The sequence below is a fragment of the Eriocheir sinensis genome, chromosome 13 (assembly GCF_024679095.1).
Source record: "Eriocheir sinensis breed Jianghai 21 chromosome 13, ASM2467909v1, whole genome shotgun sequence".
Classification (NCBI taxonomy): Eukaryota; Metazoa; Arthropoda; class Malacostraca; order Decapoda; family Varunidae; genus Eriocheir; species Eriocheir sinensis.
This window is the reverse complement of record NC_066521.1, coordinates 5,480,594-5,496,241: the sequence shown is the minus strand read 5'-3', so window position 1 is coordinate 5,496,241 and position 15,648 is coordinate 5,480,594. Positions and strand designations below refer to the sequence as shown.

The 15,648-nt window shown below is 45.8% G+C and overlaps 1 protein-coding gene across 4 annotated transcripts in view; it reads left to right on the top strand.

Moving 5' to 3' along the window:
- Positions 1 to 15,648, top strand: part of LOC126997912 (hornerin-like) — a 118,564-nt gene that overhangs the window by 88,737 nt on the left and 14,179 nt on the right. For 2 of the 4 annotated variants that reach the window (XM_050859126.1, XM_050859129.1), the window contains 8 exons: positions 4,672 to 4,881; positions 5,671 to 5,762; positions 5,969 to 6,208; positions 8,868 to 8,993; positions 9,469 to 9,858; positions 10,151 to 11,237; positions 11,670 to 11,883; positions 12,192 to 12,329. In XM_050859126.1, coding sequence (XP_050715083.1) covers positions 4,672 to 4,881; positions 5,671 to 5,762; positions 5,969 to 6,208; positions 8,868 to 8,993; positions 9,469 to 9,858; positions 10,151 to 11,237; positions 11,670 to 11,883; positions 12,192 to 12,329 — 2,497 coding nt within the window. The remainder of the gene's footprint in view (positions 1 to 4,671; positions 4,882 to 5,670; positions 5,763 to 5,968; positions 6,209 to 8,867; positions 8,994 to 9,468; positions 9,859 to 10,150; positions 11,238 to 11,669; positions 11,884 to 12,191; positions 12,330 to 15,648) is intronic. The other 2 variants (XM_050859127.1, XM_050859128.1) reach the window with 2 other exon arrangements.

The following is a 15,648-nucleotide window of genomic DNA, read 5'->3' as shown; positions in this document are numbered from 1 at the left end:
TCTCTCTCTCTCTCTCTCTCGCTCTCTCTCTCTCTCTCTCTCTCTCTCTCTCTCTCTCTCTCTCTCTCTCTTTTCTGGGTGATGGATCGTTCTAAACTCAGCTGTTTTGCTATAATTTCATTCCTCATTATTCTCCTTCTCTTCCTTCCCTTCTCCTCTTATTCAGTTTCTTCTCTTCGTATTCCTTCTCTTCCTCCTCTACCTCTTTCCCCTTCTTCCTCCCTCTTTCTTTTCCATTTATCCCTACTCCTTATTTTCCTCCTCTTCCTCTTCTTTTTTCTCGTATTCTCCTCCTTTCATTTTCCTTCTTGTATTCTCTTCCCTCTCCTTCTTATACGCATCGGCAATCCCTTCACCCTTCTCCTTATTCCTTTCTCCTACTTCTCCAGTTTTCATCACCCGCCTTTTTTCTATTCATCCTCTCATATCTCAATCTCTCCTCTCTCAATCCTTCCTTCCTTTCGTTCGTTCGTCCTTCTTAGCTTCCTTCTTTTCTTCATTCCTTCGTTCCTTCCTTCCTCTAAAACGACTTTCTCTTCTCCTCTTCCTCCTCCTCCTCCTCCTTATCACCATTATCATAAGAACATAAGAACACGAGGAGTCTGCACTATCCATGAACTTATCTAACCTTTTCTTCAAGATATCCATCGTATTGGCACTCACCACATGACTGCCAAGCCTGTTCCACTCATCCACCACTCTATTAGTAAGCCAATTCTTGCTTATGTCTGCGTTGAATTTGAATTTATCCTACTCAAATCCATTACTGCGTGTCCTATCCGGATCTCTTGGCACCAGGAACTTATTAAAGTCACCCTTATTAAATCTCTTCAACCATTTATGAATTTTGATAGTCTCATCGCACCCTTCGCCTTTCTAGATAATGGAAATTTATATGTAGGAATCTTTTCTTATATGGCAAGTTTCTCAACTCGTGAATCGATGATGTCCATTCTGTAGTAAGGAAACCAGAACCAAACACCATCACAATTCTCTGTTCTCTGTACTTTCTCCTATTCTTTCTATTCCTTCTCATGTCCAGTCTATAGTAAGGAAACCAGAACTGAACCGTATCATTATCATTCTTCTCTCTTCTCCTTCGTATTTTCTTCTATTCTTTCTCTTCCCTCTGATGGCCATTCTGGAGGCCTGAATTTAGCTGTAGCATCATAATTCTCCTCTCTTCTTCGCATTCTCCTCTATTCCTTCTCTTCCTTATCATCATCATCCTTCTATTACTTCTCTATCTCTTCCATTCTTTCTCTGACCTCTAATAATTAATATTCACTGTATCATCATAATTCTCTTCTTTTTTTCCTTCGTACTTTCTTCTATTCTTTCTCGTCTATATCATCATCATCATCATCATCATCCTTCTTCCTCTCTTTCGTGACTTCTCTTGCTCCTCCTCCTCCTCCTCCTCCATTTGCTCCTTTCTTAATTGCCCTCCACCCATCTTCTCTCCATCAATCCTTGTGTACATGCGCCTATCTTTCCCAAGCCACCCTTCTACATGTATCTTCCTATCCATCTAGCCTTCCCCTCTCCTCTCGCTCCTCCTCTTCCTCCTCCCCCTCTTCCTCGTCCATTATCCCTCCACCCTTCGCTCGCTCCATGTTACAAATACACCAGTGACGTGAGGAATTCCTGCCATCCATCACGCAGACCTGAGGTGGAAGGAAGTGGTGGTGGAGGTGCAGGTGGTGGTGGTGGTGGTGATGGAGGGATCTTGTTATTGTCTCGAGTCGTTGTGAGTGATGGTGAGGCCGCGATGAAGGTGAGGGGAGGGAGGGAAGAGGGGGAGGAGGAGGAGGATGTGGTGTGTGTGTGTATATGGATGTCAGGTATAAGGAGCAGGTGGAAGAGTGCAAGAAAAAGATGAATTGGTGGAGGAAGCGTGCGTAGAGATGCCAGGTGTGTGTGGAGGAGGTGAAGGAGGAGAGAAGACAGAGGGTGTATGGAAAGGTGTGTGTAGGTATCTTAGGTATAAGAAGCAAGTGGGAGAGAGGAGAAGGAGGAAGGTGAATGGAATAGTGTGTGTAGAGATGCCAGGTGTTTGTGGAGGAGGTGAAGGAGGAGAGAAGACAGAGGGTGTATGGAAAGGTGTGTGTAGGTATCTCAGGTATAAGGAGCAAGTGGGAGAGAGGAGAAGGAGGAAGGTGAATGGAATAGTGTGTGTAGAGATGCCAGGTGTTTGTGGAGGAGGTGGAGGAGAAGAGGAGAAAGAGGAAGGTGTATAGAAGGTGTGTGTAAGAGTGTCAGGTATAAGGAACAGGTGGAGGAGAAGAAAATTAAAAGGAAAGTGAATGGAAGAGTAAGTGTTGAAATGGCAGGTGTGTGAAGGAGTGTAATAGTGAAGGGGAGCTTGGGAGGGAAAGGAGGAAGGGATAGGTGGAAAGTGGGGGTAATAGGAGTATGGGAGGAGGTACAGGAGGAAGAATGGATAGGTATGGAAGGAATGAAGAAAGGAGGAGGAGGAAATGAGTGTGTAGTGTGTGTGTGTGTGTGTAGGAATGAGAAGGAAGGGAAGTGGAGAAGATAGTGTGTGTGTGTGTATGTGTGTTTGAGAGAGAGAGAGAGAGAGAGAGAGAGAGAGAGAGAGAGAGAGAGAGAGAGAGAGAGAGAGAGAGAGAGAGAGAGAGAGAGAGAGAGAGAGAGAGAGAGAGAGAGAGAGAGAGAGGGAAGTGGAGAGGATGGAAGGGGAAGAGGAAGACCGGGAGGGAGGGAGGACGAAGAGGGAGAGGTGGAAGAATATTTTGGGATGTTGTGAGGGGGTGGAAAAGGTGGAGTCAGGTAGGTGGAGGAGGAGGAGGAGAGAATGGGAGGAACGAAGAGAGAGAGAGACAAAGGAGGTGAAAAAAGGTTTTGATAGAAGTGGAAGAGTTTGATGAATCAGAGTAGTGGAAGAGGCTGAAAGGGTGGAGTCGTGTGTGTGTGTGTGTGTGTGTGTGTGTGTGTGTGTGTGTGTGTGTGGAGAGGACGGCAGGTGTGTTGTGTGAGTGAAAGCTGTGTTACAAGTTTGTCTTCTTTCCTTTGTGTCGTGAGTGTTGCAAATTCATGCAATCGGCGACAACTTAGTGAGAAGAAAAAGAAAACTTGTAAGAAAACCTGAGAGTAAGAGAAAGGAAAGCTCTAATGAGGAGAAAAACGTGACTGAGTAAAACGATAAGAAATATGTGTAAATGATAGCTTTTCTCGGTTTTGTAAAATAATATGTATGATAAGAAAAAAGAAACACACACAATAGGAAGAGGTCTGAAAAAGTTGAAGAAAAGAAGATAAAGAAAGCAAAGAGTAAGCTGTAATTGCATATCTCAGGAAATAAAAGAGAGAAAATAACTTAGTATGAGAGAAACATACACATGAATAAATAAATAGACAGATAAATTCACAATAAAAAAAACCAATAAATCCAACGCAGAACTATTAATTTAAGCTAATATGGGTGGAGTTATTCTAGGAGTCCATGGTCACTGATAAAATAAATACGAGAGTATAAAAAAAATCAATACATCACACATACATCCGACCGCTCACTTATCTGTCTTTCTAATACTTGTTCTTAAAGTCAAATCGAATCACGTTACACTTCAACAAAAGCGATGAATTAAATAAAAGTTTCAACAATCACACCAAAATCAATGGGAAGATGTCAAGACGGTAGCAGCAATATGGAAGTGCACATTTAGAACCCCAGTGTAAGAACAAGACAGACAAACATAATCAGCCGGAAATCAAAACGGTACGAGCAATATGGAAGTCACATTTATAGCTACAGTAAAATAAATAGATAAATAAACATAATCAGCCTGAAATCAAGACGGTACGAGCAATATGGAAGTCACATTTATAGCTACAGTAAAATAAATAGATAAATAAACATAATCAGCCTGAAATCAAGACGGTACAAGCCACATGGAAGTAACATTTGCAGCCCCAGTATATGGACTAGACAAGCAAACATAATCAACCCGAAATAAAGATGGTAAAAGCAATATGAAAGTCACATTTCGGGCCACAGTATAAGAACAAGACAAGCAAACATAATCAGCCGAAAATCAAGACGGTACAAGCAGTTTGGGTCACTGTTACACGTGAAGAACCAAGGAATACGAGTTAGGACCGAAAACCATCCCAAAGTCAGGACGGTACAAGTAAGGGGAGTCACCTTCTGATGGGTTAATCTCGACCCAGGGACTGAAATGACTCCACTAATGGGTCCCGTAATGGCCGCTGCGTGTGGGTTTAAGGGGCACAAAGAGGGCAGGTTAGGGGGTCATTATGCCGGTAATGGAAGGGCGGCAAAGAGAGATTGATTGATTAATGTTGTGTGTGTGTGTGTGTGTGTGTGTGTGTGTGTGTGTGTGTGTGTGTGTGTGTGTGTGTGTCTACTTACACTTTCTCAGACAAATTCAGTACTACCTAAATGTATTGTTACTCATAATATCACTACTACTTCCACCACCACTACTACTACTACTACTACTACTACTACTACTACTATCACGACCCCCCCCACCCCACCACCACCACAAATACTACTACTACTACTACTATAGTGCACTACTACTACTACTATTATTACTCCTCCTCCTCCTCCTCCTCCTCCTACTACTACTACTACTACTACTACTACTACTACTACTACTAACACTACTACTTTTGTCACAGGTAACGTGGTGAGCGTCTACAAACCAGTACCACCGCCGAAGCCATTTTCTGGATCGCCAGTATCAAACAACAACAACAACAACAACAGTAACAGCAACAGCAGCAGTAGTGGCGGCAGCGGCGGCTCATCAGAGAGTCAGCAGGACAGCAGAAGACAGGAGCAGCAGGAAACAGCAGCTTCTTTGAGGGAACAGCTGGCCAGTGTGGCGGGTAAGAGACAAGAGAGAGAGAGAGAGAGAGAGAGAGAGAGAGAGAGAGAGAGAGAGAGAGAGAGAGAGAGAGAGAGAGAGAGAGAGAGAGAGAGAGAGAGAGAGAGAGAGTAAATGATTTAGTTTTTTGCAGCCGTTATATATTTTACAAACGTTCTAATCTTTGCAATCCTTCCCTCCCTCCTCCCTCCCTACCTTTCCTCCTCCCTACCCTCCTCATACCCTTCTTCCTGCCACCTGCCTTTCTTCCTCCACCCTTCTCCTGCTTTCTCCTTATCTTTTCCTTCTTCTCCTTCCTCTTTACTTCGTCTTTCCTCCTTTATCCCCTTCTCTTATCCTGCTTCCTTCTTTTCTTTACTCTTTTCCCTTCCCCTCATACTTTTTATTGAACTATCGCTCTCTTCGTTCCCTTCGTTCTTTCATTATCACTTTTCATACTTTTCTTTCTTCTTGTTATTTTCCGTCCATTTTCTACCTCTCCTTCTCTCTATTCTTCCCTTCCGTGCTCCTCTCCCTCTTACCATTCTTTCTTCCTTCCCTCTCTGCTTTCCTCCTTTCTTTCTCTATGTATTCCTCTCTTTACTGTACCTCCTTTCCCCTCCTTCCTGTCCTTCCCTCTCTTTTACCTTACTTTATCCCCTCCCTCATTTTTTCCTGTACTCCTCTCTGTTTTTCCTTATCTTCTTCCCTCACTCCTTTCTTCCTTTATGTACTCCTCTCTTTTATCGTGCCTACTTTCTTCCCTCCATCCTTCCTGCTCTATTTCTCTCCTCCCTCCGTTCTCCCGCAGGATCCACCCTTCAGACAGGACTCCCGCCCCTCCTGCCCCATATCCTAGTGACGGATCAAGGACATTTTCACACCCACTCCGCCAAGTTCCCGGTGAGTACCCCCCCCCCCCTCTCTCTCTCTCTGGTAATGAGTTTCCTTTCTATTTGTAAAGCCTAACATAGATAGTTTAGTCTCTCTCTCTCTCTCTCTCTCTCTCTCTCTCTCTCTCTCTCTCTCTCTCTCTCTCTCTCTCTCTCTCTCTCTCTCTCTCTCTCTCTCTCTCTCTCTCACTAACACACTAACACCCTGTCCTTCAGATCGAAACAAAGGAGGCACCAGGAACCACCTTCTCTAACGCCACTTCACACTCTTCCTGGCACCCTCCCCCTCCACGCCCCCCGCCTGGCCCTGCTCTTATTTCTGGCTCCTCCACGCTTGGCAGGGGGCTCAGGGGGGTCAGTGGGCTGGCAGGGATGGGCATGGCAAAAGGTAGCACCCTGCCTCGGTCCACCACGGCGCCCACGACTCACGCTCGTCCGTCGGTTGCTACACACGCGGTAATGTTGTTTGAGGGGCTGACACGGTTCTAGAAAGAGGGGGTTCCGCTTGTCGTGTTTGAATATTGTGTTTGTGTTTGTACATGAGTTAGTTTTAGGGTGTTTTAATAGTGTTTTTTTTTGTTCTGACTCATCCATTTTTGAAGTGGTTTTCATGTAGGTTTAGTTTATTGTTTCTTCCAAGTATGTAGTGACACAAGTGAGAGCCTTTCTTTTATCTTCGTAATTTGAAAAGGCTGCTCAGATATAGCAGCAGTAGTTATTTTGATGGTGGTGTAGTTCATTGTTTCTGCCACGAATGTAATAGTAGCAATAAAGAGTCCTCGTTGTTTGAATAGGCTTTGTAGTTATAGTAGTAGTAGTAGTAGTTTCTTTGAGTTGTCGCTAAAGAAGCTAAAAGGTATAGCTTATAGAAAGGACATGAATTATTAATCTGGTACGGCAAATTGCAGTAGTAGCTGTGCACATTGATTAGTACCTGCATAAATTATGCTACGTTGTTATTGTAGTGGTTCCCTAAAGTGCTTGCTGAATAGGGTGAATTAAGGAAGATATAAAGGGATACGTTCTGCGGGATGAGTCAAGGGAGGTATAGGGGATATCTTCCTTAGGGTGGGTCAATTATAAGAGGATATCTACGTTGGGGTGAGTCAAGGGATATAAGGTGTGCTCCGCGGGGTGAGAATGTGACCTTCCTTGGGGTAAATGCTGACTTGCAGGAAAGACTTGCGCCAGATTTTTGAAACGTGGTAAAAGTATTTATTAAGCTGTGTGGCTAGTTTGGCTATTTAATTCTATTCTTGGGAGGAATTTGTTAGAAGTGTTGGATTTTCACAGATTTTAGTCGACATATTAACTCAGTCGTAGATATCGATATATAAATAAAATCAACAAAACCAACCAACCACGCCTTGAAAAACAGGTCAAAAAAGACAAATCAGCCAGATTATTGTTGATGAAGATTAATGCTACGCCTCAAATATCAGGCGTTGGTATATTCAGGATCCATACGACAGACAGGTCGGTTCACGCGCTCGCTCTGGGTCAGTGCGTGATGTCATGTTTCCCACCGCCTCATAGCCTGACCACACACTCCAGTCAGAAAACAGCCATCCATCTACTCTGATGTGTGACACAGTGCTCTGTCCTTTTCAGCAGATATGCGTAGTAACTGTTCAATGTATTGGTGCGACAATACTGAACAAAATACTGAAAATACTGTGCGGTATTTCAGATTCCCTAGGGAGGAATTGGTAAGTAAACAGTGGGTGACTTGCTGCCGCCGTAAAGGCAACATAAACACAAAATATGTACTTATCTGTTCTGTAAGTTTCACACAACACGATAATACAGATGACATAAAACACAGGTTGCTTCGGCAGCAAAAGGGAGGGGGCAGCATCTTTCTTCAGGAGTCGTTTATTTTTTGGCATTTCAGTGCCAAGCAGCCTGTGCTTTATGTCATCTGCTTAATCGTGTTGTGTGAAATGCACAGAACAGACAAGTGCATATTTTGTGTTTATGTTGCCTTTCCGGCGGCAGCAAGTCACCAACTGTTTTCTTTCCGATTCCTCCCTCGGAAATCTGAAATACCGCACAGTATTTTCAGTATTTTGTTCAGTGTTGTCGCATAAATACACTGAGCAGTTACTAGGCATATCTGCTGAAAAAGATAGAGCACTGTGTCACACATCAGAGTAGATGGGTGGTTGTTTTCTGACAGGAGAATGTGGCCAGGCTATGAGGCGCGTGGGACACGTGACGTCACACACTGACCCCGAGCGAGCGCGTGAGCCACCTGTCTGTCGTATGGATTCTGCCTGTATTGGTCCGGTTGGTTGCCGGTGTCTGGAAACGCTGAACCCTCGAGATTTAGGCTGTTTGTAAAGTAGTAAAGAGGTTGATAATAGCAGCAAGCGGTTGTGAATGTGTTTGTTGAAAGAGCCGTGCATGGTAATGCCTTGGAAGGTTCTTGTGTTCGAGGAATATCGTGCTTTTGAAGGCGTCGACGTAATAGTAATTGTGGTAGTAGTAGTAGTAGTAGTAGTAGTAGTAGTTTGTATTGCTATTCGTTTTTTTCATGGTTTTATAAAATATTTCTTATTTCCACTAACAGATTAACCCCATTCTTGCTAATCCATTAACAAATTTGACCCTTGAGATTTACATTTTTTTACATGACATATGTACAGTACAGTTAGTTACTTTCTCAAATTTAAAATGTGTATGAAATGTAAAAATAAAGGAGGAGGCAATGTAATCTCTTGATAAAGAAGAATATTTGTATTTGTAAACTAAGTGTGTGTGTGTGTGTGTGTGTGTGTGTGTGTGTGTGTGTGTGTGTGTGTGTGTGTGTGTGTGTTAGTTATTGTTTTCCTCCTCCTCCTCCTCATACTACAACTAGTACTTCTACTACTACTGCTACTACTACTACTATTACTACTACTCTTACTACTACTACTACCACTACTACTACTACCACTACTACTACTACTACTACTACTACTACTTCTACTACTACTACTAGTAGTCGTAGTAGTAGCAGTAGTAGGTTTCCTATTACCACTCCCGACTTTTTTCTATTTTTTTGTGCATCTTTATATACATTTACAAACAATTATGAACACTGGTTGACTGATTGCACTGATTGCCATTCCAGACCAACGGAGTGGGAGGAGGAGGAGGAGGAGGGGGGGAGAGGGATCACCTTCTCTCCACTGAACGTCACATCCGCTTCAGTGACGGAATCGACAACCCGGGGCTAGTGGACGAGCACACGCACATGGTAAGTACACACACACACACACACACACATACACTGCCCGGTAGTTCAATGGATAGAGCGTCTACCTCACAACCAGAAGGTCCGGGGTTCGATTCCCCTGCCGGGTGAAGATAAGTTGGGTTTATCTTTTTTTCACGTGTAGCCCGGGCCCCTGTTCACCTAGCAGTGAGTGGGTACGCGACGTAAGGCGAGGAGTTGTGACCTCGTTGTCGCGGTGTGTTGTGTATGAGTGGTCTTAGCCCTACCCAAAGATCGGTACTTAGAGCTCTGTGCTCTTCCGTAGGGGAACGGTTGGCTGTTTCGAGAGAGACCCGTAGCAGACCAAGAAGTGAATTACACACACACACACGCACACACACACACACACACACACACATTAGCAGATCTACCTACCTGCCTACATTCATACATGCATACATACATTATTTTCCCCGGTGAGTGCATTACCTATTTCAGTTTTCTATCTTCCTTTTAGCAGAGTTATCGCACACAGGGAGGAGGCGGAAATGGAGGAGGAGGAGGAGGAGGAGGCGGAGGAAACATGGCAAACGGTGGAGGAGCACCAAGGCCCCCTTCAGGCATTCCTCCCGAGGGTACACTGGCTGGTGTTCTCCCTTCGCAGGCACAGCAACGCCCGTTCGACTCTCCTTTCCTCTCCCGACCTTACCGCACAAGCACCCACCAGTACCATCCCCCCACCTCCCAGCATCTCCCCGGCCCCTCCCACCTCCCCCCTGTGTCCTCCCACGGGCTAGTCTCCTCCCAGTACCATCCCCCCGGCACCCAGCACCTTCCACTCTCCTCTGCCCAAGTGGGAGCCTTCAACAGGGAGACTTGGACAAGGAACTCTCAGGGACAACTTGCGGTAGGTGGATTGTTGAAGCTTTTTTTCCCCTTCTGTTCATCTTGATTTTGGATTGTTTGAGTTTTTGTTTTGACTTTTATATATTAGTCTTTTTTGTGTTTTTTATGTTTTTTTATTATTTTTTTGTGTTGTTTTGGTTTGTTTTAATGTTTATGTTTGTTACCTTGGTTTTGATTTTGTATTTTTGATTTGTTTTGTTTGTCCTTCCCTCCTTCTTCCCTTCCTTCACTCCTTCTATCCCTCCTTCCTTTATACCGTCCTTCCTTCCTTCCTTCCTTCCTTCCTTCTCCAGGGCCTGGTTGAGCTCCACCCTCCCCAGGGTCATATCCATCTCAACGGCCACGCCCCCCAACACCACCACACCCCGACCTCCGCGCCCACCTTCCCCCACAACGGCGTGGCTCACCATCACCACGCCCACCCCCACGCCCACCCACAGCCTAATAATCACGTGGAGGGTGCGCACACACACCCCGCCCCCCAGCACTCCCACGCCGGCGAGGGAGCCGATGATGAGTCTTCGGAGCGGCGGGAGGAGGCGCGGAAGGAGGACAAGTGGGGCTCCCTCACGCGGGGGCTCGCGGCGCGGAAGTACCAGAACTTTAAGGAGAAGCTTAGTAACAAGTTCTCCAAGAGCGAAAAGCCCGAGGACCGTCCCGGCTCGCAAGGGGAGGCGCAGGGTAGGAACGGCACCTCATCTCAGGGTAGCAGTACCCAGGAGGGCTCTTCGGTGCCTTCTTCAAGTGCCCCCGGCGCCAGGCAGGAGCTCGGGGGTCAGCCAGCCGCGGCGGCGCTGGACGGTGGCCGCGCTGCCAAGCTAAACACCAGTTTTCGCAAAGCGATGCACCAAAGCTCGGGGAAGGAGGCGATGGCGGGGGAGGCTGCCCTGAATGGCCCTCAAGAGCAGAACAGCGGCGGAGGTCAGCAGGTCAGTGGTGGTGTCGGAGGAGGTCTTCCCCCACACTACCCGCGCCCCGCCGCCTCCCGCCCCCCCGCTGCCCTCCCACCGCAGTCCTCACCGCCGCTGGGTCGCCCGCCGGAGCACATGGGCCGCGGACTGGCCAACAGACGCTCGGGATCGTATCACCACTTGGCACACCTGCGGCAGGAGGCACCCACGTGGCGGCCACACCACTACTCCGCTGACAACCTCGCCGAAGGCCACGCACTGCCCTCAGACCACACCTACTCTGGTCCCGCGGCGGGGGCGGGGCGGGGCCAGCCGGCGGGTGGCGAAGGCAGCGGCGGCAGCGGGGGCGGCTCAGACTCAGGGCGCGGCACAGCTGGCTCAGGCGGCGAGGGGCGGCCCGTCAACGCCCTGGACACCAGCCTGGACTCTGCCGCCTCGCAGAGACACGCTGGGCAAGGCCACTCCTCAGGTGAGTACAAGTGGCGCCGTCCGTCTGTTGCACCTGAAAACACAGAGACCTCTCACTTTCTTCATGAATTTCCTTAAACTTTACACAAATATCCCGTAACGTGTACCAATCTTTTTAGTGTTCCGTTAAGCGTGTAATGTTCCTCATCTTCATTCCTCGTGCACTGATAACCTTTCCTCTTAAACACTCCATAAACATTCCGTGTTGTGAGTACCATCGCGAAATTCGCGATGCTCACACGTCATGCTTCTTCATAACCCTTGATGCTCCTTCATTAACCTCATACGCCTGGCAGCATTTTGCAATACTCATGCAACACAACCCACCACACCACCACCACCACCATGATCATATTCACGTCCCCTGAGTAGCTGCACCACCACCAGCACAACCAGTGGCTCGTCTCCCTCATCCGCGCTTGTCACTCCGCAGGGAACGACTCGGAGTGGGTGGACGTGACGGACACGGAGCTGCAGCGGATCATGAAACTCGGCGCGGAGGGGAAGGGCGGCGGCAGAAATGGCGGCGGCGGCGGCGTGGCGGGAAGGGAGTCACTGGCTGCCACCCCTCCTCTCCCCCCCCTCTCCCCTGAAGGCTCCCCCGCGTCCTCCCCCGCCAGGCACCGCAAGCACAGCCTCTCCTACAGGTGAACCCCGCTTCGTCTGACTCATACGTGTTCAAGACCGGATAATCGTAGGCCAGGATACACACTTCCGGTTATAATTTCCATAAAACGCATTGTTGAGTTTTTTTTCTTTTTATATTATTACATGGCAAATTCCGTTCAAAGGCTTTTACCCACTGGAACTTATATCCTGGCCTTTTTTGAAGCACAGTTATCTTACCCTTGTGTGAGAAAATAATGTCCTCATAAATATCATAGTTACTACTACTACTACTACTTCATGGTGTTGTCTAGGTGTGAAAGTTGCTTACTGGCGTCTTCCCTTGCAGCACGAGCGGCCTCAACAAGCCTGACCTGCTGGAGGCTGCCGGCAGGAGGCGTGGCGGCCCTGGGGGCCAGGAGTCGACCCAGTCCACGCCGCGGCGGGAGGGCGGCTCGCAGGGCACCCACGGCCACGGCAGGTCAGTGTGAGTCCCCAGCTCTTTAGTTACTGCAGTGACATCAAGGCAGATATATAGGGTTATCCTAATATTAAGAAACAATTGAGAGAAAAAGTACTTAGGCTGAATGAAGTCTTGACTGATGTGTTTTAATAACTTCAGGAACATTAAGGTAAGTATGCATGAAGGCTTTAGAATGGAAATCGTACATGTTTTCTTGTTTTACACTAACTGACAGGTGAGAAAATACACAAGGCAGACTTCTATTGAAGGATAAAGAGTAGTTTACCTACTCCTTCGTCCTAATTGCCTAAGTGTCAATAAAATAGGTACAAGTGATGGTTTATACTGCAAATCGTATCTGTTTTGTCATTTTATATTGAGATACAAGTGAGAAAACACACCGGGGAAGGCTTGACACACGAGATTGGGTTAAAGAAGGGAATTTATAAGAAAATAAAGAATGGTGAAACACATTTCAGGGGCCGGTACGTCGAACTATCTAGATTAGTTAAGAAAAACACCAGGATAGCAAAAAAGAACTATGAGATCAAAGTAGCAAATGAGGCGAAAAGTAATCCTAAGGGCTTCTTTCAGATGTATAGAACAAAAACACGGGAGAAAATTGGACCGCTGAAAACAAACACAGGGGAGCTAGTAGAAAATTACGAAAATATGAGCACATTGTTGAACGACTACTTCCTTTCAGTATTCACACAGGAGGATCGAACGACTATACCGGAAAGAGTTCAGGTGTACGAGGGCGGGGATGGCGATAAATTGAGGGATATAATCATTACCAGGGAAGTAGTTGAGGATGAGATAGATAAGCTTAAGAAGAACAACTCGCCAGGTCCTGACGGGATATTTCCGAGGGTATTAAAGGAATTAGGTGATGTACTCAGTGACCCACTAACCGACATCTTTGAGATGTCGGTAAATACTGGCTATGTGCCGAGCCTATGGAAAGTAGCTAATGTGACGCCGATTTTTAAAAAGGGGGACAGGTCGGTTGCTTCAAACTATCGCCCAATTAGCTTAACATCGGTTATAGGCAAGATGCTGGAGTCCATAATAGCCAGGAACATTCGGGAGCATTTAGAGAAACATAGCTTAATTCACGATTCGCAGCATGGGTTCACAAAAGGTAGGTCATGCCTCACCAATCTCTTGTCCTTCTACAATAAAGTATTTGAGGCGGTTGACAGAGATGAAAATTATGATGTAATCTATCTTGATTTTAGTAAAGCGTTTGACAAAGTTCCTCACCAACGACTGTTGCTTAAATTACAGGCTCACGGAGTAGAGGGTAAAGTTTTGAACTGGGTCAAGGCGTGGCTTAGCAATAGGAAGCAAAGAGTGCAAATCAATGGTAAAAGATCTGACTGGGGATGTGTTACGAGTGGGGTCCCACAAGGTTCGGTATTAGGTCCACTTTTGTTTATTATTTATATCAATGACTTAGATACAGGAATTAGTAGTGATGTTAGTAAATTTGCAGATGATACCAAGATCGGTAGAGTAATTGAGTTGGATCAGGACGCTAGTATTCTCCAAGGTGAACTCAACAGATTGTATGACTGGGCAGATAAATGGCAGATGGAGTTCAATGTAGGGAAGTGCAGTATTCTGAGTGTAGGTAGGAACAACCCCTCACATAACTATTGCTTAAATGACACTCTCATAAACAGGTCTGGGTGCGAGAGGGATTTAGGGGTCTTAGTGAGCTCTGATCTCCGTCCAAGGGCACAATGCATTCAAGCTAGAAATCGAGCTAATAGGGTACTGGGATTTATTTCAAGGAGCGTAAGCAACAGAAGCCCCGAAGTCTTCCTCAAACTATATTTAGCATTAGTTAGACCTCATCTTGACTATGCGGTTCAGTTCTGGTCACCTTACTATAGAATGGATATCAAAATGTTAGAATCGGTGCAGAGGAGGATGACTAAGATGATTCATGGGTTGAGAAACTTGCCATACGAGGAAAGACTCAAACTGTTAAACTTGCATTCTCTAGAAAGGCGAAGGGTGCGTGGAGACATGATCGAGGTTTATAAATGGATGAAGGGCTTTAATAAGGGAGACATTCATAAGGTGTTGTTGGTAAGAGAACCGGGTAGGACACGAAGTAATGGGTTTAAACTGGATAAATTCAGATTCAACAGGGACATAGGCAAAAATTGGTTTACTAACAGGGTGGTGGATGAGTGGAATGGGCTTAGCAGTCATGTGGTGAGTGCCAATACAATTGTCACATTCAAAAATGGACGAGATAAATTCATGGACAGCGATATTAGGTGGGGTTAGATACACGGGAGCTTAGGGTCAAAGGAGCTGCCTAGTACAGGCCTACCGGCCTCTTGTAGACTCCTGCGTTCTTATGTTATGTTCTTATGTTCTTGAGTTGAAGATGAGGCGTTGAATACAATCTTCGTCTTTTTAATTGACACCAAGATAGGCAAATCGTACCACTGTGAGAAGCTTTTATCACGCTATATACAGACAGAGGTCACACAACCGATCGCCGGGCCCTCTGTTCAGGTCCCCTTCAGCCCCTGCTCTGTAAGGATGCCGCCAGGTCTGATCTCTTCCCACGAGGGGCGGCGTCGATTATTCACACTTCCCCACTCACAGATTCTCACTCACATGCGCAGTATTAAACAAACAAAACAAAAAAAATAAAAATTTACTGTAGAAGTTGATGTTTTCATATTAATATATTAGAATTTAGACGCCTGTCATATTGCTTTGTAATGATAAATTCTCAACGTAAAGAAAATGTTAAAGGGGAAGTATATTTTGAGTGCTTTTCACTTGGTCAATTCTTTAATCCAGTGAACCCTACACTATGGACCGAAAACTTGCCCCAACCCTTGTCATTAAGCCGCGAATTTTGGAATATCAATCGCTTTGGTAAGAATCACCATAACTCCCTTATTTCTGGGTCAACAGAAATGTTTTTGGTATCAATCGACGGCAAAATGAAAGGGTTATATTTTTTAAATAAACGACCGGGCTCAAAAAACGACTCAAAAGGGTAAAAAATCGAATAGACTCGCAAAAAAACACTGAAAAAAAACTATTTTTGAGTTCCCAACCTTGAAACCCACTGATTTTTTGAGAATTTGAAAAAAACTATTTAACAAATACTTTAGCACTACCAATTTGCTTTCCAATATGATGCATAACATTTCCCTACTCCCAGTAGTTTCGTCGCTAGAGCTCGAAACGTAAACCCTTTTGAGAGCAATTTTGACGAACTTCAGACACTTTGCCGTTTATGTCTAGTGTGGCATTGCTATTACCTCTAGAAAACTGTAATTTGGAATGTAGCCCCTCTTGGCAA